At 42.7% G+C, this 26,900-nt stretch overlaps 1 protein-coding gene across 4 annotated transcripts in view; it reads left to right on the top strand.

Moving 5' to 3' along the window:
* Positions 1 to 261: 261 nt before the first annotated feature.
* LRRIQ1 (leucine rich repeats and IQ motif containing 1) overlaps positions 262 to 26,900 on the top strand; it is a 213,004-nt gene continuing 186,365 nt past the window's right edge. For 2 of the 4 annotated variants that reach the window (XR_008892716.1, XR_008892717.1), the window contains exons 1-5: positions 262 to 473; positions 3,967 to 4,096; positions 7,347 to 7,438; positions 9,417 to 9,528; positions 12,189 to 12,418. Coding sequence is in view for 2 of the 4 variants with exons in the window: in XM_056574413.1 (XP_056430388.1) it covers positions 369 to 473; positions 3,967 to 4,096; positions 7,347 to 7,438; positions 9,417 to 9,528; positions 12,189 to 12,418 (669 nt within the window). In the remaining 2 variants the exon portion in view is untranslated. The remainder of the gene's footprint in view (positions 474 to 3,966; positions 4,097 to 7,346; positions 7,439 to 9,416; positions 9,529 to 12,188; positions 12,419 to 26,900) is intronic. The other 2 variants (XM_056574413.1, XM_056574412.1) reach the window with 2 other exon arrangements.

Below are 26,900 nucleotides of genomic sequence, written 5' to 3'. Positions count from 1 at the left end.
AGGCTGTGCAGTGTTCGCAGACTTCCGCGCAAAGAATGAACATGTTCTTTCTTTGCGTGGAACAATTTCAGCAGCTAAAATTCCTCAGTGTGAACGGGTCTTGCGGAAACCCATTCACACTGATGTTTATGTTCACAGCATGGAATTACGTAGTGTGAACATACCCTAATGGATAAAATGACAGAAGGCAGCAATTTGCTGACGGAAATTATTCCTTGTGAATTCCTCAGTGTGAACACACCCTTAGAATAAGAAAGCAAGTATTTTGGTGACACTACGGGTTTTGCGCAGCCTCTTCCGTGACGTCAGCACAGGACCGCCCCCTCCCCGCCTCCCTGCCGAGTGATCACGTGAGTGCAGTCGTGCTGATGGTAAACATGGAGAAGGATATCGAGCTCGAGCTCAGTAAATTGTCTTTGCCTGATAGCGAGTCACCGGCTGAGGACGTAGAGGAAGACTATGACAGCTTTATGGTATGCGACCAAGAGGAGGTGGCACTGTCGGGGCCGGGAATGGGGGATTAAGCCGGTTACCGGGTGGTGGGAAAATGTTTCCTCCGTTGCTAGGAGACAGCTAGCGCGGCTCCTATAGTAGTCACGTGTCAGCGTTCCGCCAATCAGCGATCAGCTTTCGATTGTGCAGTTGTTTTTTTTAAAGGAAGCTGTGAGGGATGAGACCACAAGACGCTTCCATCTTTCTATATTATTAATACATTTTCCTAGGGGGCGTATTGCCTTGTGGTGGCTTTAGGACAATATTCCCCGACCTGTTCTGCTTTAAAAGAATAGGTTCATGCTGAACCCAGTATTTCTCAACCCTCTAGCCCAGTGGTCTTCAACCTGCGGACCTCCAGATGTTGCATAACTACAACTCCCAGCATGCCCGGACAGCCGTTGGCTGTCCGGGCATGCTGGGTGTTGTAGTTTTGCAACATCTGGAGGCTGCAGGTTGAAGACCACTGCTTCTAGCTACTTATTTTATACAGCCATGTGGGTTTAAAGCGACACATTATACCAGCGTTCCCCAATCAGTGTGCCTCCAGCTGTTGCAAAACTACTACTCCCTATTGCCCTTTTGCTGTCTGGGCATGCTGGGAGTTGAAGTGTTGCAACAGCTGGAGGCACACTGGTTTGGAAACGCTGCTTTATACAACCAGTGTACAAAGCTTCGGTAGCTGCGTTGTTTTCCATATGAACGGGCGCCATCTTTGAGAATGCTTATAGTGCCATGTTGTAATTGCATGGAGGTTTTATCATAAGGGAATATTGTAAGGGTGGCATCATTTATTTGGCGCCACGTAGACAAGTTCTTTCTATAACTTCATGGCTGACATATATATGCGCCAATATGTAGCACAAAAAAAATGGCGTCCATTATTAAAAGATGGGGTGGATAACTGGATATGATAACTCCTCTTAGCTTTTGATGAAGTCCCTCTGCTACTTTTTTTTACTTAGGCTGTGTAAAATTTGGCGCATATTAAAATAAATGCGTTGATTTTTCCAGAAAATGCGTCCGCAGTTTGCGGGATATCCGCTCGTAAAATAAAATTTACATTGTGTAAGCTCAGCCTTATTTTTGAATATACTAGACAAGAAGTGTTCAGGCAGTGCCCAGCTCACATATTAACCATTTCTGCCGAGCGCTGCTTTGTTTTCCTGTGCCAGATTTGGAAACAGCATGCCCCCTGTTGGTGAGTGTACTCGCTGCACAAATGGACATAGCAGTGCGCCAGTTATAAGGGAATTGCCTCCCCATGCATTTTTAAATCCTTTTTAAAGGATTATCCAGAGAGACATGTACTTATCTGGTGGCCATCATGCTTACTGTACTCCATCCCAACTAGAGATGAGTGAATTTACAGTAAATTCGATTTTTCACGAAATTCTCGGCTCAGCAGTTGATGACTTATCCTGCATAAATGAGTTCAGCTTTCAGGTGCTCCGGTGGGCTGGAAAAGGTGGATACAGTCCTAGGAGAGAGTCTCCAGCCCACCGGAACACCTGAAAGCTGAACTAATTTACGCAGTATAAGACATCAACTGCCGAGCCGAGAAGTTCGTGACGAATCGAATTTACTGTAAATTCGCTCATCTCTAATCCCAACACATAGAAAGTGGCTGCTCAGCCAGATGACCCACCTCAGCCAGTGACTGAACGAGCATTTCTAAGAGAGCAGCAGAATAGGCACTGTTGGAATGGTATCAGCATGGCATCTGTGGCATTTTTTTGTTTTGCTGCCATCCTGAGCACATCTTATTATTTTATTTTTCTCTTATATATTGCAGCATAGGCTATTATTAGAGACTAATGTAGACGTTCTTGTGTGTGCCTTATGCTTACCTGTTTTTGCAGATGTGGCAGGCATGAGTTTGCAGACATACAAGATGCAATTCCATCAATTACCTTATTTTTCGCCGTATAAGACGCACTTTTTCTTCCCCAAAACTGGGGGGGAAAAGTTGGTGCGTCTTATAAGGTGAATACACACCTATCGCAGCGGTCCCTGCGGCCATTAACGGCCGGGACCCGCGGCTAATACAGGACATCACCGATCGTGGTGATGCCCTGTATTAACCCTTCAGATGCGACGATCAAAGCAAAGGGAAAGTGACACTAACCCGGCTGTCCAGTCGGGCTGTTCGGGACCGCCACAGTGAAATCGCGGCGTCCCGAACAGCTTACAGGACAACCGGGAGGGACCTTACCTGCCTCCTCGGTGTGTGCTCCATGCCGGGATCCCCTGCATGGCCGGCGCTCTCCTTCGACGTCATCACATTGTCGTGCACACCATCCTGTCATCCAATAGGAGCGGCGTGCGTAGTGACGTGATGACGGCGACGGAGAGCGTGGACCCCATGGATTAAGACGTCCGGAGCGTCGGGGACACCATGGGGATGCGGCGACAGCGATGGAGGGCGACATCCAGGGCAGCGGTGACGAGTGGTAACGGGTCCGGAGCGGCGGGGACACGTGAGTACTACCTCCTATCCAGTGGTATTCAACCTGCGGACCGCCAGATATTGCAAAACTACAACTCCCAGCATGCCCGGACAGCCAACGGCTGTCCGGGCATGTTGGGAGTTGTAGTTTTGCAACATCTGGAGGTCTGCAGGTTGAAGATCACTGTTGGGTTCAGAATTTTTTCTTCTTCTAGATTTTGTACCTTTAAAATTGGGTGCGTTTTGTACCTTATATGCCAGTGCGTCCTATAGGGCGAAAAATACGGTAAATGATTCTTTAATGCTGCCTAAATTTACCTCAAATCACAAATATAAGCAATGGAGGCAGGCTCCAGTCTTTTGAGCAATACTCAGAAGGATAAGATTAGTGTCTGATCGTGGGAGTATAAGCACTGGGACCCCCAAGCGAACTCCTGTATGAGGCTTGACTCTTACCTCAGTATGCAGGGTCCGCTGCTTCTCCCCAGTCCGCTCTGGCCCCTGCATTCCGAGACCCTCTTGTGCTGAACAAAAGCGACGGCCCACTTAGCCAATCACCGGCTGGGCCTCATACAAGAGTGTCCTTTAGGCCTCTGTCGGGGTGGTAGGTATTGGCAAATAAATTTTTTATTTAGGGTGCCATTACTAAAAATATGCTAAATGGCCAACGGCTGAAGTTTGCCACACACAACTATGCAGCTATAAAGAGGTGTATGTCAGGGGCTCTCAATGTAAATCATATTACATCAAGATCAGTGGTCTCCAGCCTGCGGACCTCCAGATGTTGCAAAATTACAACTCCCAGCATGCCCGGACAGCCTTTGGCTGTCCGGGCATGCTGGGAGTTGTAGTTTTGCAACATCTGGAGGTCTGCAGGTTGGAGACCATTGATCTAGATGATCCGTTGGGGAACACAGCCTAAACCATATGAAGAGCATTACTGTTTCCTTTCCTGAAGAATAACATTGGTAGACTGCTGCTCTTGGCTTATCTATAGTCACGTATTAGGTCATTTTTGTTTGCAGGTTATAGAGGAATTCCCGGAATCTGTTCTTTCATTTTTACAATCTGTTAAACAAAGGAGTGAAAAGGCGGAGAAACTGATTTTAGAAGACTTGGATTCTACAGATACTTGGACAAGTGATTGTTTTCCAGGTAATTTCTTATATTTTCTGTGGGAGATTAGTCCCGTAGAGTCAGTAAAATAATAGCAAAACATTGGTCAGAGACAGTGACACAAACATATACAGTAGTTAGTTTTTATTGTTTCCTGCACAAAACAAAATAGAGTCTTTAGCTTCAGGCATAAGCAGATACAAAGTAAATAATGCTTGTCAAATGCTAACTACACAGAAATCTACCCTTAATATACAGGTTAAAATGTATTCTATGGAGAGAAAGATAGAACAGAGCTCCTCATAGGGCAATACGTTTGGAACAATGTAAATATGTATAAGGTGAGGCAGTAAAACAAGTAAGTAGTCTCGCTCACCTTGTACTGTTGTGTATATAGACACAACAGCAATAAGCGCGTGGTTCAAAGTGATGGTGGAGCAGCTTCCTGGAATCGGCAGCAGGTGAAACCTGTCCGAGGTATATGATGCAAGTACTGGTGCTAGGCAGGAAAGGTACCAGGTTCTATAGCGCAATCCACCACTCAGGCAAATGTCGCCAAGGATGGTAAGAGTTCCTACTGAGCCTGCAGTGGCAGGTCTCCGGGTCCAGTTATCCCACGCGGGATAACTGGACCCGGAGACCTGCCACTGCAGGCTCAGTAGGAACTCTTACCATCCTTGGCGACATTTGCCTGAGTGGTGGATTGCGCTATAGAACCTGGTACCTTTCCTGCCTAGCACCAGTACTTGCATCTTAATATACAGGTGGCTTACTATCAGCCACCCAACAAATCGGTCATCAACTATGGGATACTTACACCAGCCAAACGTTCCCTTCTAAGGCTGAAAACTGCAGTACTCCAACTGTCACAGCCTCACTTGCAGACTGACTCTCACTAGTTTTAAAGGAGTTCTGTAGTGAAAAATAACTTATCCCCTATCCCAGCGCTCGGACCCCCCATGATCTCCTGAACAGAACACGGCAGTCTGCTGGAAGGAACGTAGCGCCGGCATCCGATACGTGGAGGGGTGTCGGCTGCGTCTTCCTGAAGGGGACGGAAAGGCCGCTTCCTTCTGACTGCCGAGGCCACATTCAGGTCTGAGCGTTGGGATTGACCACCCCCCCCCCCCCCCCCACTCCCCGCGAAAATAACTTATCCCCTCCTTTGGATAGGGGATAAGTTATTTTTCTCTGCACTACTCCTTTTAGGGGGTACTCCACTGGAAAACATTTTTTTGTTTAATCATCTGGTGGGAGAAAGTTAAACAGATTTGTAAATTACTTCTATTAAAAAATCTTAATCCTTCCATTACCTATCAGATGCTGTTATGATCCACAGGAAGTTTATTTTTTTATTTATTTATTTCCTTTCTGTTTGACCACTCTCTGCTGACACCTCTGTCCATTTTAGGAACTGTCCAGAGCAGGAAAGGTTTTCTATGGGGATTGAGTTGAGTTTCTAAAATGGAAAGAAGAGTCATTAGAAAGCACTGTGGTCAGACAGAAAGGAAATTCAAAAAGAAAAGAACTTCCTGTGGATCATAACAGCAGCTTAAAAGTACTGGAAGGATTAAGATTTTTTAATAGAAGTAATTTACAAATCTGTTTAGCTTTCTGGCACCAGTTGATTGAAATTTTTTTTTTTCCCAGTGGAGTACCCCTTTAACCCCTTAAGGACGCAGGACGTAAATGTACGTCCTGGTGAGGTGGTACTTAACGCACCAGGACGTACATTTACGTCCTAAGCATAACCGCGGGCATCGGAGCGATGCCCGTGTCATGCGCGGCTGATCCCGGCTGCTAATCGCAGCCAGGGACCCGCCGGCAATGGCCGACGCCCGCGATCTCGCGGGCGTCCGCCATTAACCCCTCAGGTGCCGGGATCAATACAGATCCCGGCATCTGCGGCGGTTCGCGATTTAAATGAACGATCGGATCGCCCGCAGCGCTGCTGCGGGGATCCGATCATTCAGAACGCCGCACGGAGGTCCCCTCTCCTTCCTCCGTGCGGCTCCCGGCGTCTCCTGCTCTGGTCTGTGATCGAGCAGACCAGAGCAGGAGATGACCAATAATACTGATCTGTTCTATGTCCTATACATAGAACAGATCAGTATTAGCAATCATGGTATTGCTATGAATAGTCCCCTATAGGGACTATTCAAGTGTAAAAAAAAAAATGTAAAAGTAAAAAAAAAGTGAAAAATCCCCTCCCCCAATAAAAAAGTAAAACGTCCGTTTTTTTCCTATTTTACCCCCAAAAAGCGTAAAAAACATTTTTTATAGACATATTTGGTATCGCCGCGTGCGTAAATGTCCGAACTATTAAAATAAAATGTTAATGATCCCGTACGGTGAACGGCGTGAACGAAAAAAAATAAAAAAAAGTCCAAAATTCCTACTTTTTTAATACATTTTATTAAAAAAAAAATTATAAAAAATGTATTAAAAGTTTTTTATATGCAAATGTGGTATCAAAAAAAAGTACAGATCATGGCGCAAAAAATGAGCCCCCATACCGCCACTTATACGGAAAAATAAAAAAGTTAGAGGTCATCAAAATAAAGGGATTATAAACGTACTAATTTGGTTAAAAAGTTTGTGATTTTTTTTTAAGCGCAACAATAATATAAAAGTATATAATAATGGGTATCATTTTAATCGTATTGACCCTCAGAATAAAGAACACACGTCACTTTTACCATAAATTGTACGGCGTGAAAACAAAACCTTCCAAAATTAGCAAAATTGCGTTTTTCGTTTTAATTTCCCCACAAAAATAGTGTTTTTTGGTTGCGCCATACATTTTATGATATAATGAGTGATGTCATTACAAAGGACAACTGGTCGCGCAAAAAACAAGCCCTCATACTAGTCTGTGGATGAAAATATAAAAGAGTTATGATTTTTAGAAGGCGAGGAGGAAAAAATGAAAACGTAAAAATTTAATTGTCTGAGTCCTTAAGGCCAAAATGGGCTGAGTCCTTAAGGGGTTAAAGACCAGCAAGGAGCTGTCTTTAGCACCTGTGCTGAATTCGGCTTGTTGGAGAAATCCAGGCCTAATAAGAGGACATATCGAGGTCCCTAGCAATCTAAGTCTCCCCAGAAATTTTAACTACCGTATTTCTGGATTTCCCATATCTCACCCAGCTTTCCCTGAATGGGATATGCTCCTATCTCCTAATAAAGTGATTTCAGGTCTCTGTCTCATAGAAAATATACAGTATAATGTAAGACTTTTTGTAGCAATATGAATTTTTATATGTGATTCTGTTCTCTTTATTTGACATAGTATCATATAAACATCAAGTCACCAATGATTCTGATTATTTTGTTCAACTGGCATCTGAAAACCATGAAGACCCAGAGACATTTAAGAAGCGGGTATGTTATACACCATTTTCTTCTGATGATTCTTACAAGTTAAACAGACTCTGTAGATGTTTTTGTCTGTTTCTTATATACTTTATTGCAACTTTGTTTTGTAAAAGTGACAGGAAAAAAATAGCATGGAAAACATTGCAGCAGACTCCCATTGTTTTCAGTGGGATTTTGCTGCACTGTGCACATTGCAGAATTTTTCCACCACAGACCTGCCAAAAGAATTAACATGCTCATTCTTTCAGGGAAATTCTGTCGTGACTACATTGTCATTAATGGGGATGGCGCATGTCTGGGAGGTATTGGCGGTGCCTGCTGAGTCTCCATTCCCTACATCTGTTTTATTTTGTTACAAACAGACCAGACTATTTTACTCCTTTTTTCTGCTATGACAATACAGACAACAGAGAAAAACACCTTTATTTTGAAGACTGTCCATAGATGCAAAGCTACATATAGACCGATCAGCCATGACATTAAAAGCACTGTCAAGTAAATAACATGGATGTTTTTGTGACAATGGCGCCTGTCAAGGGGAGGGGTACACTAGCCTAGGGAACAGTCAATTCTTGGGAACAGTCAGTTCTTGAATATAATGAACTACTGAACCAGTGTGGAGGTCATGGTTGCCCAAGGCTTACTGACGCACTTAGATAGTGAAGGCTAGCCCATCTAGTCCTATCATGAAGAAGAGCGTCGGTAGCGCAAATTGCTTAAAAATCTCGTTTTAGCTGTGATAGAAAGGTGTTTGAACAAAATGCACATCACATAGTGCCCATTATGACTACTGTCAGATGTTGGATACCACAGGAGGCCTTCAAAGTTTTTAGGCCTTGTTCACACATCCGGAATCTCCTTGGGGAATTCCACTGGAGATTCTAGAGCAGCAGAGTCACATTGATTTCAACAGTATTTTGCTGCGCTGTGGACATGTCTGGAATTTCCTTGCCAGATGTTTCCTGCACAGAAATTCCGTTTTTTGAAGTCCACACATGGAATGCATAGAAGTTTATGAGACGGCACATTCCCGTGCGCTCCTAGCACCGGCATATTATTATGCTGTTCTTATGCTGGCGCCCACACTCTCTGGAATGTCCGCACAGAGATTTTCCGCGTGGACATTACGGACTTGTGAACATAGCCTTCAGGGTGCGTTCACACATGCATATTTTTGCTGCAGATCTGCTGCAGATTTGCTGCTGCAGATTTTGTTGCCCATTGACTTCAATGGGTAGCAAAATCTGTGACAGCAAATCCGCAGCAGATCTGCGACAGAAAATATGCACGTGTGAATCACCCTTAGGGTACGTTCACAAGATCATTTTACACTGCGGATCTGCCGCTGAAAGACCGCTGCATGGTGGCTTTACATGTGCCTGCTCGCTGCTACGAGCAGACACACTGCGATGTGGGAGTCGCAGTATACTCTCACATCGTGGCAGCACTCAGCCTAGCTCATGGAGCATGAGGAGCAGCCGCAATGTGTGCGAGTACACCGCGCATGCGCGGCGACTCACACATTGCTTCAGTGTGTCTGCTCATAGAGGCGTAATGCTGCTCCGAGCAGGCACATGTAAAGCGGCAGATCCGCAGCGTAAAATACGCTGTGGGTCCGATCTTGTGAACGTACCCTAAGGGTGATTCACACGTGCGTATTTTCTGTGGCAGATCTGCAGCGGATTTGCTGTCGCAGATACGCTGTGAGTCCGCTCGTAAGAAACGTACCCTTAGAGTGCATTCTTCAAGTGTTCAGGACTGTCTTCATGGCACAAGAAGGGCCCACACCTGCTGTTATATACTGTTTGAAATTGGAGCTGCACACACATGCAAACAGATGGCATCCATTATCACATTGTCCATATAAGAGAATAGAAATAACTAGACTGGTCCATTTTATATACAGTGCTTACTGTAACTTCTCAGTTGTGCTCCATCACACAACACTTTGTCTTATTGTTACATTTCTATTTTCTCTCTTTAGGTTTTGGCTGAAATAGAAGAAGATGACAGAAAAGATCTACTTAGTTGTGATAACCCTGAAATAGAAGACGCGGATGTCAGTAAAGGAGATGCTGAGCTCGTAAATAAGTTAGGTCTGAACACTGGATATTTTTTTTACTGTTTGATGTTCTGAAAATGGAAGCTGTCTTTGGAAGTGGACGTGGCCAATGTACTGTACAGTATAGACTCCGAATCAATGCTCTGTCAGATGAATCTCTATGTAGAAAATTAAAAAACATGGCTGCTTCATTGCAGACACAGCACTGTTGTTGTACATGGGTGGCGTGTGGTTATTAAGCTCATCCTCATTCACTTGACTGGGGATGAATGGTAATGCATGGGGGTATGAGGGGCAAAGTTTGTGGAATAATGCAGCCATAATTTTCCAAACTCATTCTACCCCTTAATGTGTCCCAAAAGTAAGGAGCAGTGCAAACTTTCCCAAGAAATGATTATTTCCATATAAACATGTAGCTGGAGAAAAGTCGCTAGAAGTGGCATGTGCTTAGATTTTATAAGTCACACGTTGTGGGTAGGGTTACCGCCTGGCCGGTATTTTACTAGCACAGCCGGTATTTTGGCCAACCTGCCAGTATTTTTATATCATACAATGGCCGGTTTTATCCAACCAATCTTCCAACTCCCGGAATGTTGCACCATATACTATACCAGTGTTTCCCAACCAGAGCACCTCCAGCTGTTGCAAAACTACAACTCTCAGCATGCCCAGACAGCCAACGGCTGTCCGGGCATGCTGGGAGTTGTAGTTTTGCAACAGCTGGAGGCACCCCTGGTTGGAAAACACTGACCTATACTATATACTACTATATATAGTCCAACATGCTGGGAGTTGTAGTTTTATATACACCGAAATAAAGGCCAAAGAAAATGGTCATAACGAATATAAATCTTTATTACACAAATACTAAAAACACTACAACATGTTAAAACAACATAAATCAAGAAATAAAGGATGGTTGCACATACAGAAAAAGGAGATGAGGATATTACATATGGCACCTACTGGGAATGAATAGACAACCTCGTAATAACAAGAGAAAAAGACTAAGACACAATCACTAATAAGCAATGTGTCTAATAACAAAAGGACTGGTGCCAGGATAAATCAAATGAATATACACACAATATAACAAAGGGGTAAAGGCTGAAAGGCAATAAGGTTATGAATAACAGTGTAAAGACCGGCCATGCCACACACCCCACATGCAATACCTCACCTTACCCCGAACGCGTTTTCACTAAGGCTTTGTCAAGTCACGCCCCTGAGTCCTTTCCCTTTCTATAACACCATATATAACATCATAGCAGGTCGGCAGCACTGATCTTGGTGCCGCGCGCTATTAACCCTTTAGACACGGTGTTCAAAGTTGAACGCCGTGTCTAAAGTGAAAGTAAATCACTGCCGGTTAGCTCAGGGGCTGTTCTGGATCGCCAAGGCAAAATCGTGGCATCCCAAACAGCTCTGGGACACGAGGAGTGTCTCCTACCTTGCCTCCTGGTGTCCGATCGCCGAATGACTTCTCAGTGCCTGAGATCCAGGCATGAGCAGTCAAGCGGCAGAATCATCGATCACTGGTTTCCTATGAGAAACCAGTGATCAATGTAAAAGATCAGTGTGTGCAGTGTTATAGGTTCCTATGGGAGCTATAACACTGCAAAAAAAAAAGTGAAAAAAAAAGTCAATAAAGATCATTTAACCCCTTCCCTATTAAAAGTTTGAATCACCCCCCTTTTCCCATAAAAAAAAAAAAAAAAAAAAGCAGGGTAAATAAAAATAAACATATGTGGTATCGCCGTGTGTGGAAATGTCCGAATTATAAAAATATGCGTACGCGCAAAAAAAATTCCAAAGTCCAAAATTGTGTATTTTTGGTCACTTTTTATATCATGAAAAAATGAATAAAAAGTCCATTCAATACAAAAATAGTACCGCTAAAATTTTCAGATCACAGCGCAAAAAATTAGCCCTCATACCGCCCCATATGCGGAAAAATAAAAAAGTTATAGGGGTCAGAAGATGACAATTTTAAAAGTATACATTTTTCTGCATGTAGTTATGATTTTTTCAGAAGTACGACAAAATCAAACCTATATAAGTAGGGTATCATTTTAATCGTATGGACCTACAGAATAAAGGGAATGTGTCATTTTTACTGAAAAATTTACTGTGTAGAAACAGAAGCCCCCAAAAGTTACAAAATGGTGTTTTTTTCCTATTTTGTCTCACAATGATTTTTTTTTCCGTTTTGCCGTAGATTTTTGGGCACAATGACTGATGTCATTACAAAGTAGAATTGGTGGTGTAAAAAATAAGCCAGTATATGGATTTTTAGGTGCAAAATTGAAAGAGTTATGGTTTTTTTAAAGGTAAGGAGGAAAAAATTAAAGTGCAAAAACTGAAAAACCCCGGGTCCTTAAGGGGTTAAAAAAAAGCTAACAAAAAGTCACATCAAAACAGAAATGCTACTGTTAAAAACTGCAGATCGGGGTGCAAAAAAATTAGCCCTCATAAAGGCCCATTTAAGGAGAAATAAAAAAGTTATAGGGATCAGAATAGGACAAAATATCCCCCACATATGTGTATCCTGTGATGTCACACATACATAATTAATTAGTCAAATTAGCATGGCCGGTATTTTTTTGCAAGAAAGGTGGCAAACCTAATTGTGGGGTTAGTTGTGGATGTTGGCCTCTCAAGTTTGAATTGGCTGTACATTATATTGTATTGCAGATGGCGTGGATGAGGTTCTAAACTTTTGTTACACTGAGGTCGAAGAAAGCTGCAGACAGAAACTGCAGCAGTGGCAAAAAGAACAAGAGAACCATAAGGAAGTGGATAGAGCGGCACTCAATGCTCAAAAAGCTGTTCTTGAGAAAGAAATCAAAGAACAAGATGAAAAGCGAGAAAACTGGGAGAGAGAGTTTGAGAAAGAGCTTTCAAAGCTTAGTACCTTTCAGCAAGTAAGTCAGAATAAGCTTGAAATACAGAGATAGGGGCTACAGTTCTTCAGGAGAAAATACTGTTAGTGCTTGTCTTACATTTTTATAATGTTGAGTAATAATATTTAGTAATATTTATATTTAGTATTCGAACATTGGTTATTTGTATGTTATAATCCAAAAGGGTCACAGCACTGGTAATAAAACGTCTATATTATTAATCCATTAAAAGCATGACGGCAACACAAAGATTGGGGGCAAATCCAAGACACAGATGAGGTAAAATCTCCCGCTCTGACCCGTTTCCGCCCTACCGGTTTAAGTCATAGTCTATAACTATTGCCCTGTAGAGTGGAAACACATCAGAGGGGGAGGTTTTCCCTCGTGTGTCTTGGATTTGCCCCCAGTCTTTGTGTTGTTTTCATGCTTTTAATGGATTAATAAAATGAACATTTTAATACCAGTTCCGTGACCCTGTTGGATCATTACTGGAGACGGTGGAGGAGAACCGATTGCATAAGTACGGGGGAGGTGAGCAATATCTATTTTTTTTCTTCTATTTGTATGTTATGTATAGCAGTGATGTATACTTGAATTTAAAAGAGTACTCCAACCCTAGACATGTTATCCCGGGGGATCTGGCTGCTGGGACCCCCCGCAATCTCCGGGCCGGCACTGCAGAGTTACAGTCACGGAAGCCTGTGGCATCCATGATCGTGACGTCACGCCACGTCTCCTACATCCATGTCCATGGAAGGGGGTGTAATGGATAATACACAGCAGTCATGCCCCTTTCCATAGATATAAAGGGAGGGGGCTTGACGTTACGATCACGGAAGCCTCAGGCTTCCGTGACCATAACGCCACAGTGCCGGTTCAGAGATCAGATATGTTATCCCCTATCCTTTGGATAGGGGATAACATGTCTTGGGGCGGAGTACCGCTTTAAAGTATCCAGAGACAGAAAAACAGAGGTGATTTGTTCCAAAAACAGCACCTCCTCATTCTCAGGTTGGGTGTGGTATTACAACTTGGCTCCATTCACTTTAATTGGACTGAGCTGTAATACCACACACAACTTGAGGACAGGTGGTGCAGTTAATGGAAGCAATTATCTCTGTTTTTTATGCCTGTATAAGTGGTTGTCGGTTTTCAGTCTTTTGTTGAAAAATGTTGGCATCCTGTCAACATATACCAAAGTGGACTGAAAGAGGGCCCATTCAGTTTATTGACCAAAATGTTTAGAATGTAGTCTACTACAGTAGTTCACTACTTAAAGGGGTACTCTGGTGGAAATTTTTTTTTTAAATCAACTGATGCCAAAAAGTTAAACAGATTTGTAAATTACTTCTGTTAAAAATCTTAACCCTTCCAGTACTTGTTAGCTGCTGAACACTACAGAGGAAATTCTTTTCTTTTTTGATTTATTTTCTGTCTGTCCACAATACTCTCTGCTGACACCTCTGTCCATTTTAAGAACTGTCCAGAGCTGCATATGTTTGCAATGGGGATTTGCTCCTGCTCTGGACAGTTCTTGACATGGACAGAGGTGACAGCAGAGAGCACTATGGTCACACAGAAAAGAAATTCAAAAAGAATTCTGTCCCTTGACATCGGGATGTCTGCCACTGGTCTGGATGCCCCCATGCACTTTAGATGGTCGGCTAATCCCACAGAAATTGGCAGGTTCAGATGACTTTCATCTAATGAATATGGTCAGCAACACAAATCCTTCACTTTAATTGTAGGTACGGTATATATGGTGAATGAAATCAGAATTTTAATGTAATTTTATGTTATGTAATTCATGAGCCATATAGAGTTGTTGTATAATACTGAAATTCTGCTTTTATAACTATTTGTACTATCAACAGTCTTATCTTATCTATCAAATAGTGCTGTTTGACATTAACACAGTTTTTTGACCCGTAAAGTAATGTGCATTTGATGAACAATGAATGTTATTACTAGTGCTACCTGCTCCAATGCAGGGGTCAGCGTCTGCACATAGTGTTCTTAAAGGCTTTATGTTGACTTTCAAGCTTACACTTCATTCTTAGATGTTGTTCTGTAAGCAGTAAAAGGAAGTACAATTTACGAACGCCAAGTTTTGTTTGCAGGCACTACAAGCTCTTGTTTATTATAGGACTTAATCCCTTAAGGACTTAGGGTTATGATTTTTAAGGTAAGGAGGAAAAAACAAAAGTGCAAAAATTGCAACTAAAATTCCATATTATGGCTTGTTTTTTGCACCACCAAGTCTCCTTTGCAGGAGAAAAAAAAATCCACTGCGAAACGGAAAATAAATTAATTGTGCGATAAAATTGAAGAAAAAAAGCCATTTTGGGGGCTTCCGTTTCTACTCAGTGCATTTTTCGGTAAAAATAACACCTTTTCTTTATTCTACAGGTCCATACGATTAAAATGATATCCTATTTATATAGGTTTGATTTTGTTGTATGAAAATGAATACGTTTAAAATTGTCATCTTCTGACCCCTATAACTTTTTTATTTTTCCGAGTACGGAGTGGTATGAGGGCTCATTCTTAAGTTTTTAGTGGTACAATTTTTGTGTGGATCGAACTTTTTGATCACTTTTTATTCATTTTTTCATGATATAAAAAGTGACCAACAATAAGCTATTTTGGACTTTGGAATTTTTTGCGCGTACGCCATTGACCGTGCAGTTTAATGAATTATGTATTTTTATAATTTGGACATTTTCGCACTCGGCGATACCACATATGTTTATTTTTAATTTCACAGTTTTGTTTTTTGTTTTGTAAATGGGAAAAGGGGGGTGATTCTTGCTTTTATTAGGGAAGGGGTTAAATGATCTTTATAAAAAAAATTTAACTTTTTCTTTTTTTCAGTGTTACAGCCCCCTCTAGTGGCTATAGCACTGCACACACTGATCTGCTACACAGATCATTGCCGTGCATTAACATGGCAGTGATCAGTGTTATCAGCGGTCGATTTCTCAAGCCTGGATTTCAGGCTTTGGAGTAATCAATCACCGATCGGACGTGCAGGAGGCAGGTAAGACACCCTTCTGCTAAGTCATAGCTGATCGGGACATCGCAATCTCGCCGTCATGGTCCGGATCAGCCCGACTGAGCTGCAGGGAGTATATTTTTATTACTTTAGACGCGGCAATCAACTTTGAACGCTGCGTCTAAAGGGTTAATAGAGTGCGGCACAAGGATCGGTGCCGCGCGCTATTAGCCCAGGGTCCCGGCTTTCATTAGCCGCCGGGACCAACCCACTATGACGCGGGGTCACAGCGTGACCCTGCGTTATAGATGGGGCCTACAGGTACGCCCTGCATCCTTAAGAGGTTAAAGGGGTACTCTGGTGGAAAACAATATTTTTTTTTTATTTTTTTTAAGTCAACTGGTGCCAGAAAGTTAAACATATTTGTAAATTACTTCTATTTAAAAAACTTAACCTTTCCAGTACTTATCAGCTGCTGTATGCTCCACAGGAAGTCATTTTTTTTTTTAATTTCCATTCTGTCTGACCACAGTGCTCTCTGCTGACACCTCTGTCCGTGTCAGGAACTGTCCAGGGTAGGAGCAAATCCCCATAGCAAACCTCTTCTGCTCCAGACAGTTCCTGAGGTGTCAGCAGAGAGCACTGTGATCAGACAGAAAGGAAATTCAAAAAGAGAAGAATTTCCTCTATAGTATACAGCAGCTGATAAGTACTAAAAGAATTAAGATTTTTAAATAGAAGTAATTTACAAATCTGAAAAAAAAAAATTAAAAAATAGCCAGCACAACTATCTAATACACGGGTGCACGCTGCTGTGGCACATACAGAGTGTACAAAAAAGGAGGTTGCAGCAGCGCTCTTGGTCAAAAAATAGAGGCTCTTAGCGCACTTTTTGATCAAAACGTGTAATTTACAAATCTGTTTAACTTTCTGGCACAAGATGATTTAAACAGAACAAAAAATTTTTTTTTTTTTTTACCAGAGTACCCCTTTAAGGAGGATGTTTGATGGCACCTTAACCCCTTAAGGACTGAGTCCTTTTTCACCTTAAGGACTGAGCCCTTTTTTTGCAATTCTTACCACTATCACTTTATGCATTAATAACTTTGGCATGCTTTTACTGATTGTTTTGATTCCGAGATTGTTTTTTCGTGACATATTCTACTTTAACACAGTGGTAAATTTTCCTCATTACTTGCATCATTTCTTGGTGAAAAATCCCCAAATTTCATGAAAATTTAGCATTTTTCTAACTTTGAAACTCTCTGCTTGTAAAGAAAATGAATATTCCAAATAAATTATATTTTGATTCACAAACACATTGGGGGAGATTTATCAAAGTTGTCTATGTCCCGCATCAATATAGACCAAACTACAGAGGGTTAGTCTGGTCTATTGTGCACCTAATTTATCAAATGGCGCACAGCTCTTGATAAATTCTGTGCACAGACTGCATGATCTATGCTTTAGTCTATATTTAAACCTGCTCCAACATGGTCTGACATTTCGGCGTACTTTCAGCCTATGCGACTTGTCGCTGAAAAGTCGCACTTGATAAATTCAGCACCAATGCATTTTTCAATGCATTTCAGTCTAAAATAGACTTGCATGCATCATGTTCTAAAAATCCTCTAGAGCAAAAGTCGCAGAAAAGTCGCACAGATTTAGACTGCGACTTTCTGTGCGACAAATTTAGACAAGAAAAACCAGTCTAAATCCTTTGATAAATCTCCCCCAATATGTCTACTTTATGTTGGCATCATAAAGTTGAGATTTTTTTACTTTTGGAAGACATCAGAGGGCTTCAAAGTTCAGCAGCAATTTTCCAATTTTTCACCAAATTTTCTAAATCTGAATTTTTCAGGGACCAGTTCAGTTTCGAAGTGGATTTGAGGGGTCTTCATATTAGAAATACCCCATTATAAAAACTGCCCCCCCCCCCCAAGTATTCAAAATTACATTCAGAAAGTGTGTTAACCCTTTAGGCGTTTCACAGGAATAGCAGCAAGATAAAGGAGAAAATTCAAAATCTTCATTTTTTACACTCGCATGTTCTTGTAGACCCAGTTTTTGAAATTTTGCAAGGGGTAAAAGGAGAAAAAGCACCCCAAAATTTGTAAGGAAATACCTCATATGTGTATGTCAAGAGTTCGGCGGGCGCAGTAGAGGGCTCAGAAGGGAAGGAGCAACAATGGAATTTTGGAGAGTGAATTTTGCTGATATGGTTTTTGGGGGGCATGTCACATTTAGGAAGCCCCTATGGTGCCAGAACAGCAGAAAACCCCACATGGCATACCATTTTGGAAACTACACCCCTCAAGGCACGTAACAAGGGGTCCAGTGAGCCTTAACACCCCACAGGTGTTTGACGACTTTTCGTTAAAGGTGGATGTGTAAATGAATTATTATTTTTTTTTCACTAAAATGCTGGTTTTCCCCCAACTTTTACATTTTTACAAGGGGTTATAGGAGAAAGTGCCCCCCAAAATTTGTAACCCCATCTCTTCTGAGTATGGAAATACCCCATGTGTGGACATCAAGTGCACTTCGGGCGCACTATAATGGTCTGAAGAGAAGAAGTCATATTTGGCTTTTGGAAAGCAAATTTTGCTGAAATGGTTTTTGGGGGGCATGTCGTATTTAGGAAGCCCCTATGGTGTCAGAACAGCAAAAAGAAAAAAACACATGGCATACTATTTTGGAAACTACACCCCTCAAGGAACGTAAAAAGGGGTACAGTGAGCCTTAACACCCAACAGGTGCTTGACAAATTTTCGCTAAAATTGGACGTGAAAATGAAAAATTCGATTTTTTTTCACTAAAATGCTGGTTTTACCCCAAATTTTTAATTTTCACAAGGGGTAATTGGAGAAAAAGCCTCCAAAAATTTGTAACCCCATTTCTTCGGAGTATGGAAATACCCCATATATGGATGTAAAGTGTTCTGCGGGCAAACTACAATGCTCAGAAGAGAAGGAGCGCCATTGAGCTTATGGCCAGAGAATTTGTTTGGAATGGAAGTAGGGGGCCATGTGCATTTACAAAGCCCCCCGTGGTGCCAGAACAGTGGACCCCCCACATGTGACCCCATTTTGGAATTTACACCCCTCACAGAATTTAATAAGGGGTGCAGTGAACATTTACACCCCACTGGCGTTTGACAGATCTTTGGAACAGTGGGCTGTGCAAATGAAAAATTCAATTTTTCATTTTCACGGACCACTGTTCCAAAAATCTGTCAGACACCTGTGAGGTCTAATTGCTCACTGCACCCCTTATTACAATACGTGAGGGGTGTAGTTTCCAAAATCGAGTCACATGTGGGGGGGGGGTCCACTGTTCTGGCATTATGGGGGCTTTGTAAACACACATGACATTCAATTTCGGACACATTCTCTCTCCAGAAGCCCAATGGCGCTCCTTCTCTTCTGAGCATTGTAGTTCGCCCGCAGAGCACTTTACATCCACATATGGGGTATGTTCTTACTCAGAAGAAATGGGGCTACACATTTTGGGAGACTTTTTTCCTATTCTCCCTTGTGAAAATGAAAATGTAGGGTAACACCAGCATTTTAGTGAATTTATTATAATTTTTTTTCATTTTCACATCCAACTTTAACGGAAATTTGTCAAACACCTGTGGGGTGTTAGGGCTCACTATACCCCTTGTTACATTCGATGAGGGGTGTAGTTTCCAAAATGGGGTCACATCTGGGTATTTATTGTTTTGCGTTTATGTCAGAACCGCTGTAAAATCAGCCACCCCTGTGCAAATCACCAATTTAGACCTCAAATGTACATGGCACGCTCTCATTTCTGAGCCATGTTGTGCGCTCGCAGAGCACTTTACGCCTCATATGGGGTAGTTCTGTACTCAGGAGAAATTGTGTTACAAATTTTGGGGGTCTTTTTTTCCTTTTACTGTTTGTGAAAATTAAAAGTATGGGGTAACACCAGCATGTTAGTGTAAAAAAAAAAATTTTTTTACACTAACATGCTGGTGTAGACCCCAACTTTACCTTTTCATAAGGGGTAAAAGGAGAAAAAGCCCCCCAAAATTTGTAACGCAATTTCTCCCGAGTACGGGGATACCCCATATGTGGCCCTAAACTGTTTCCTTGAAATATGACAGGGCTCCGAAGTGAGAGAGCGCCATGCGCATTTGAGGATTAAATTGGGGGTTTGAATCTGCCACAAAAATGCCCTACGGCAGTGTTTCCCGAACAGGGTGTCTCCAGCCGTTGCAAAACTCTCGGCCTGGACAGTCAGTGGCTGTCCAGCAATACTGGGAGTTGTTGTTTTTCAACAGCTGGAGGCTCCGTTTTGGAAACACTGCCGTACAATACGTTTTTTGTTGTTTTTTTTTTTATTGGAGTGGGGGGGTGACTGTGTAGGGGTATGTGTATATGTAGTGTTTTACCCTTTATTATGTGTTAGTGTAGTGTTTTTAGGATACATTCACACGGGCGGAGGTTTACAATGAGTTTGAGCTGGGAGTTTGAGCTGCAACGGAAAATTTTCCGCATCTCAAACTTGCTGCAGAACTCGCTGTAAACCCTGTACATTCACATGGGGGGTGGGGGGGTGGCAAGCCTCCAGCTGTTGCAAAACTACAACTCCCAGCATGCACTGACGTGCTGGGAGTTGTAGTTATGCAACAGCTGAAGGCACATTGGTTGTAAAACACTGAGTTTGTTACTTAACTCAGTGTTCCTCCAGCTGTTGCAAAACTAGAACTCCCAGTATGTGCATGCTTGGAGTTGTATTTTTGCAGCAGCTGGAGGCACACTGGTTTCAAAACAGGTAACAAACTCAGTTGCACAACCAATCTGTCTCCAGCTGTTGCAAAACTGCAACAATCAGCATTGACAGTCGAAGGGCATGCTGGGAGTTGTAGTTTTGCAACAGTTGGAGGCACACTGCTACAACTCCCAACATGCCCTTTGGTAGTCTGTGCATGCTGGGAGTTGTAGTTATGCAACAGCTGGCTGCACACTTTTTCATAGAAAAAAAGTGCCTCCAGCTGTTGCAAAACTACAACCCCCTGCACATACTACCAAAGGGCATGCTGGGAGTTCTATTTGGAACTCCAGCTGTTGTAAAACTACAACTCCCAGCATGCCCTTTGGCTGTGCATGCTGCGAGTTGTTGCTAAGCAGTTAACAGGCCTCACCTCCTTGTGGATCCTTCCGCGGGGACCACCACCACTGCTGCCGCCGATCCCGCTGCTCCTGTTGCCGCCACCGATCCCGAGGGGACACCCGCTTGACCAGGGCAAGGTAGGAGACCCCCGCCGGCACCGATCGCCGCCCCGATCACCGCCCAGCAGGTCCGTGATTGATCGGTCGTTCCGACCGATAAGTCACATGTTCGTGAGGCGGCACCCGTGCCACCTCACTCCTGCTGGGTAAGGGTCAATGGGGCTGTCTCGGACAGCCCCATTCACCCTTTTTCCGGATCACCGGGTCACCAGAGACCTGATTGACCTGGAAAAGCCGCAAATCGTTGGTCTGAATCACCGACATGGAGGGGTTTGCACAAGGTGCCTGCTGATAGATATCAGCAGTCACCCAGGTCTGGTCCCCGCCCCGCAAGTGGCGCGGACTGGAATTCCCATGGGCGTATCCTTACGCCCTCAATCCTTAAGGACTTTAAAACGGGGGAGTGTGCATACGCCCGCCATCGCTAAGGGGTTAACCCCTTAAGGACGCAGGACGTAAATGTACGTCCTGGTGCGGTGGTACTTAACGCACCAGGACGTACATTTACGTCCTGTGCATAACCGCGGGCATCGGAGCGATGCCCGTGTCATGCGCGGCTGATCCCGGCTGCTGATCGCAGCCAGGGACCCACCGGCAATGGCCGACGCCCGCGATCTCGCGGGCGTCCGCCATTAACCCCTCAGGTGCCGGGATCAATACAGATCCAGGCATCTGCGGCAGTGCGCGATTTGAATGACTGATCGGATCGCCCGCAGCGCTGCTGCGGGGAACCGATCATTCAGAACGCCGCACGGAGGTCCCCTCACCTTCCTCTGTCCGGCTCCCGGCGTCTTCTGCTCTGGTCTGTGATCGAGCAGACCAGAACAGAAGATGACCGAAAACACTGATCTGTTCTATGTCCTATACATAGAACAGATCAGTATTAGCAATCATGGTATTGCTATGAATAGTCCCCTATGGGGACTATTCAAGTGTAAAAAAAATGTAAAAAAATGTAAAAGTAAAAAAAAAGTGAAAAATCCCCTCCCCCAATAAAAAAGTAAAACGTCAGTTTTTTTCCTATTTTACCCCCAAAAAGCTTAAAAAATTTATTTTATAGACATATTTGGTATTGCCGCGTGCGTAAATGTCCGAACTATTAAAGTAAAATGTTAATGATCCCGTACGGTGAACGGCATGAACGGAAAAAAAAAAAGTCCAAAATTGCTACTTTTTTAATACATTTTATTTAAAAAAAATGATAACAAATGTATTAAAAGTTTTTTATATGCAAATGTGGTATAAAAAAAAAGTACAGATCATGGCGCAAAAAATGAGCCCCCATACCGCCACTTATACAGAAAAATAAAAAAGTTAGAGGTCATCAAAATAAAGGGATTATAAACGTACTAATTTGGTTAAAAAGTTTGTGATTTTTTTAAAGCGCAACAATAATAGAAAAGTATGTAATAATGGGTATTATTTTAATCGTATTGACCCTCAGAATAAAGAACACGTGTCATTTTTACCGTAAATTGTACGGCATGAAAACGAAACCTTCCAAAAGTAGCAAAATTGTGTTTTTCGTTTTAATTTCCCCACAAAAATAGTGTTTTTTGGTTGCGCCATACATTTTATGATATAATGAGTTATGTCATTACAAAGGACAACTGGTCGCGCAAAAAACAAGCCCTCATACTCGTCTGTGGATGAAAATATAAAAGAGTTATGAATTTTAGAAGGCGAGGAGGAAAAAATGAAAACGTAAAAATTAAATTGTCTGAGTCCTTAAGGCCAAAATGGGCTGAGTCCTTAAGGGGTTAAAGGGGTTATCCAGGAAAAAACTTTTTTTTATATATCAACTGGCTCCAGAAAGTTAAACAGATTTGTAAATTACTTATATTAAAAAATCTTAATCCTTTCAGTACTTATGAGCTGCTGAAGTTGAGTTGTTCTTTTCTGTCTGAGGGTGCGTTCACACTACGGAATTCACGCGGAATTCCGTGGTGTGAACTTAACATTAGTGTGAATGGGTCTCCACGAGACCCGTTCACACTGCGGAATTTCAGCGGCTGAAATTGTTCCGCGCAAAGAAAGAGCATGTTCATTCTTTGCACTGATTCCGCGAGCACTGCATAGCCGTCAATGGTGACTGCTCAGTGCCCTGCGGCCCTAGCGCCGAAGCAACTACGGTGGCGGCCTCCAGGCGGAATTCAGCGAGCGGAGATTCCGTAGTGTGAACGCACCCTTAGTCCTCTCTGATGACAAGTGTCACGGGAACCGCCCAGTTTAGAAGCGAATCCCCATAGCAAACCTCTTCTACTCTGTGCAGTTCCCGAGACAAGCAGAGATGTCAGCAGAGAGCACTGTTGCCAGACAGAAAACAACATCTCAACTTCAGCAGCTGATAATTATTGAAATGATTAAGATTTTTTAGTAGAAGTAATTTACAAATCTGAAAAATAATTGCATAGTAAGCGCTGTATTATACACAGAAGTTACAAACTGACCTGTAGATAGTACGGTTGCTGATAAAAATCGGTGGTTGCGGTGTAAGTGTAATGATCCCAAAGCAATGTTGTTACAGCGTGATCGCTGTGTATTGCAGTGAAGGAGGTACCGCTCTGCAGATACGTGGGCTCCCTGAAGTGGTGTTCCAGAGGTTGCAAGTGGTTCTTACTGAATTGACTCCCGGATGTAGCGGGTTACTTATTTTAATGTTGTTTCCCAGAGTGTTACTTCATGAAGGGACCGGTCTCTAGGAAGGAGCGTGGATAGCAGTGGGAGCGCGCCCCGGCCGGTGGCGCCTCTACCAACTTGCACACACGCTACGATCAGGTTAAGGTTCCAACTGAGTGTGTTGTGAGTGACGTCACTATGGTATCCTCAGCAGTCCACAAGGCTATCGACGTACGTTTCGGAAGTCTCGGCTTCCTTCATCTGGATTGCCTTAATGGACCATTAGTTCTCTCTTATAGCTGTGGGCTCCTGGTGTTAACTCCTCCTTCCTCGTCAATGAACCTGATTGTGCACATTTTTCTTCCACGCTTCCACATAACTTTCTATTAACCCTTCCAGGACACAGGGCATACAGGTACGCCCTGACGTCCTGGTACTGGTCCCGTTCACAGGGTTTAACCCCTTAAGGACCCAGCCCAAATATACCTTAAGGACCCGGCCATTTTTTGAACATCTGACCACTGTCACTTTAAGCATTATTAACTCTGGGATGCTTTTACCTTTCATTCTGATTCCGAGAGTTTTTTCGTGACATATTCTAGTTTATGTTAGTGGTAAAATTAAGATACTTGCATCATTTCTTGGTGAAAAATTCCAAAATTTGATGAAAAAATAGAAAATGGTGCATTTTTTTTAACTTTGAAGCTCTCTGCTTATAAGGAAAATGGATATTCCAAATAAATGTTATATTGATTCACATATACAATATGTCTACTTTATGTTTGCATTATAAAGTTGACATGTTTTCACTTTTGGAAGACACCAGAGGGCTTCAAAGTATAGCAGCAATTTTCCAATTTTTCACAAAATTTTTAAAATCGGAATTTTTCAGGGACCACTTCAGTTTTGAAGTGGATTTGAAGGGCTTTCTTATCAAAAATACCCCATAAATGACCCCATTATAAAAACTGCACACCTCAAAGTATTCAAAATGACATTCAGATAGTTTATTAACCCTTTAGGTGTTTCACAGGAATAGCAGCAAAGTGAAGGAGAAAATTCAAAATCTTAATTTTTTACACTTGCATGTTCTTGTAGACCCAGTTTTTGAATTTTTACAAGGGGTAATAGATGAAAAATCCCCCCAAAATTTGTAACCCAATTTCTCTCGAGTAAGGAAATACCTCATATGTGTATGTCAAGTGTTCGGCGGGTGCACTAGAGGGCTCAGAAGGGAAGGCGCGACAATGGGATTTTGGAGAGGGAATTTTGCTGAAATGGTTTTTGGGGGGCATGTCACATTTAGGAAGCCCCTATGGTGCCAGAACAGCAGAAAACCCCCACATGGCATACCATTTTGGAAACTACACCCCTCAAGACACATAACAAGGGGTCTAGTGAGCCTTAACACCCCACAGATGTTTGATGACTTTTCGTTAAAGTCGAATGTGTAAATGAAAAAAAAAATTTTTTCACTTAAGTGCAGTTTTTTCCCCAAATTTATCATTTTTACAAAGGGTAATGGGAGGAAATGCCCCCCAAAATTTGTAACCCCATCTCTTCTGAGTGTATATATATATATATATATATACCCCATGTTAGGACGTAAAATGCTCTGCGAGCGAACTACAATGCTCAGAAGAGAAGGAGTCACATTTAACTCTTGGAAAGCAAATTTTGCTGAAATGGTGTTTGGGGGGCATGTCGCATTTAGGAAGCACCTAGGGTGCCAGAACAGCAAAAAAAAAACACATGGCATACTATTTTGGAAACTACACCCCTCAAGGAATGTAACAAGGTGTACGGTGAGCCTTAACACCTCACAGGTATTTCACGACTTTTTGTGAAAGTTGGATGTGTAAATGAAGAAAATTATTTTTTCACAAAAATGCTGTGTTTTCCCCAAATTTTACATTTTTACAAGGGGTAATAGGAGAAAATGACCACCAAAATTTGTAACCCCATTTCTTCTGAGTATGGAAATACCCCATGTGTGGACGTCAAGGGCTCTGCTGGCGCACTACAATGCTCAGAAGAGGAGGAGCGCCATTGAGCTTTTTGAAAGAGAATTTGTTTCAAATGGAAGTCGGGGGCCATCTGCGTTTACAAAGCCCCCCATGGTGCCAGAACAGTCGACCCCCCACATGTGACCCCTTTTTGGAAACTACACCCCTCACAGAATTTAATAAGGGGTGCAGTGAGTATTTACACCCCACTGGCTTTTGACAGATCTTTGGAACAGTGGGCTGTGCAAATGAAAAATTTAACTTTTAATTTTCACGGATCACTGTTCCAAAAATCTGTCAGACACCTGTGGGGCGTAAATGTTCACTGTACCCCTTATTAAATTATGTGAGGGGTGTATTTTCCAAAATGGGGTCACATGTGGGGGGGTCCATTGTTCTGGCACTATGGGGGCTTTGTAAACACACGTGGCCTTCAATTCTGGACAAATTTTCTCTTCAAAATCCCAATGGCGCTCCTTCTCTTCTGAGCATTGTCGTGCACCCGCAGAGCACTTTACATGCACATATGGGGTATGTTCTTACTCAGAAGAAGTGGGGTTACAAATTTTGGGGGACTCTTTTCCTATTTTCCCTTCTGAAAATGAAAAATTTAGGGTAACACCAGCATTTTAGCGAAATTTTTTTTTTTCTCATTTTCCCATCCAACTATTTTGTCAAACACCTGTGCGGTGTTAATGCTCACTATACCCCTTGTTACGTTCCGTGAGGGGTGTAGTTTCCAAAATGGGGTCACATGTGGGTATTTATTTTTTTGTGTTTATGGCAGAACCGCTGTAAAATCAGCCACCCCTGTGCAAATCACCAATTTAGGCCTCAAATGTACATAGTGCACTCTCACTCCTGAGCCTTGTTGTGCATCCGCAGAACATTTTACGCCCACATATGGGGTATTTCCATACTCAGGAGAAATTGCGTTACAAATTTTGGGGGTCTTTTTTTGCTTTTACCACTTGTGAAAATAAAAAGTATGGGGCAACACCAGCATGTTAGTTTAAAAAACTAACAGGCTGGTGTAGACCCCAACTTTTCCTTTTCATAAGGGGTAAAAGGAAAAAAAGCCCCCCAAATTTGTAGTGCAATTCCTCCCGAGTACGGAGATACCCCATATGTGGCCCTAAACTGTTTTCTTGAAATACGACAGGGCTCTGAACTGAGAGAGCGCCATGCGCATTTGAGGACTTCATAGGGATTGCATAGGGGTGGACATAGGGGTATTCTACGCCAGTGATTCCCAAACAGGGTGCCTCCAGCTGTTGCTAAACTCCCAGCATGCCTGGACAGTCAGTGGCTGTCCAGAAATGCTGGGAGTATGTGATTTGCAACAGCTGGAGGCTCCGTTTTAGAAACCCTGCCGTACGATACGTTTTTCATTTTTATTGAGGGGGGGGACAGTGTAAGGGGGTGTATATGTAGTGTTTTACCCTTTATTATGTGTTAGTGTAGTGTAGTGTAGTCTTTTTAGGGTACGTTCACACTGGCGGGCGTTTACAGTGAGTTTACCGCTAGGAGTTTGTGCTGTGGTGACAAATTTGCCGCACCCCAAACTTGAAGCAGAAAACTAACTGTAAACCTGCCTGTGTGAATGTACCCTGTACATTCAC

This window comes from Hyla sarda, chromosome 4 (assembly GCF_029499605.1).
Source record: "Hyla sarda isolate aHylSar1 chromosome 4, aHylSar1.hap1, whole genome shotgun sequence".
NCBI lineage: Eukaryota > Metazoa > Chordata > Amphibia > Anura > Hylidae > Hyla > Hyla sarda.
The sequence above is the reverse complement of the archived record's forward strand: the minus strand, read 5'-3'. Positions and strand labels throughout refer to the sequence as shown.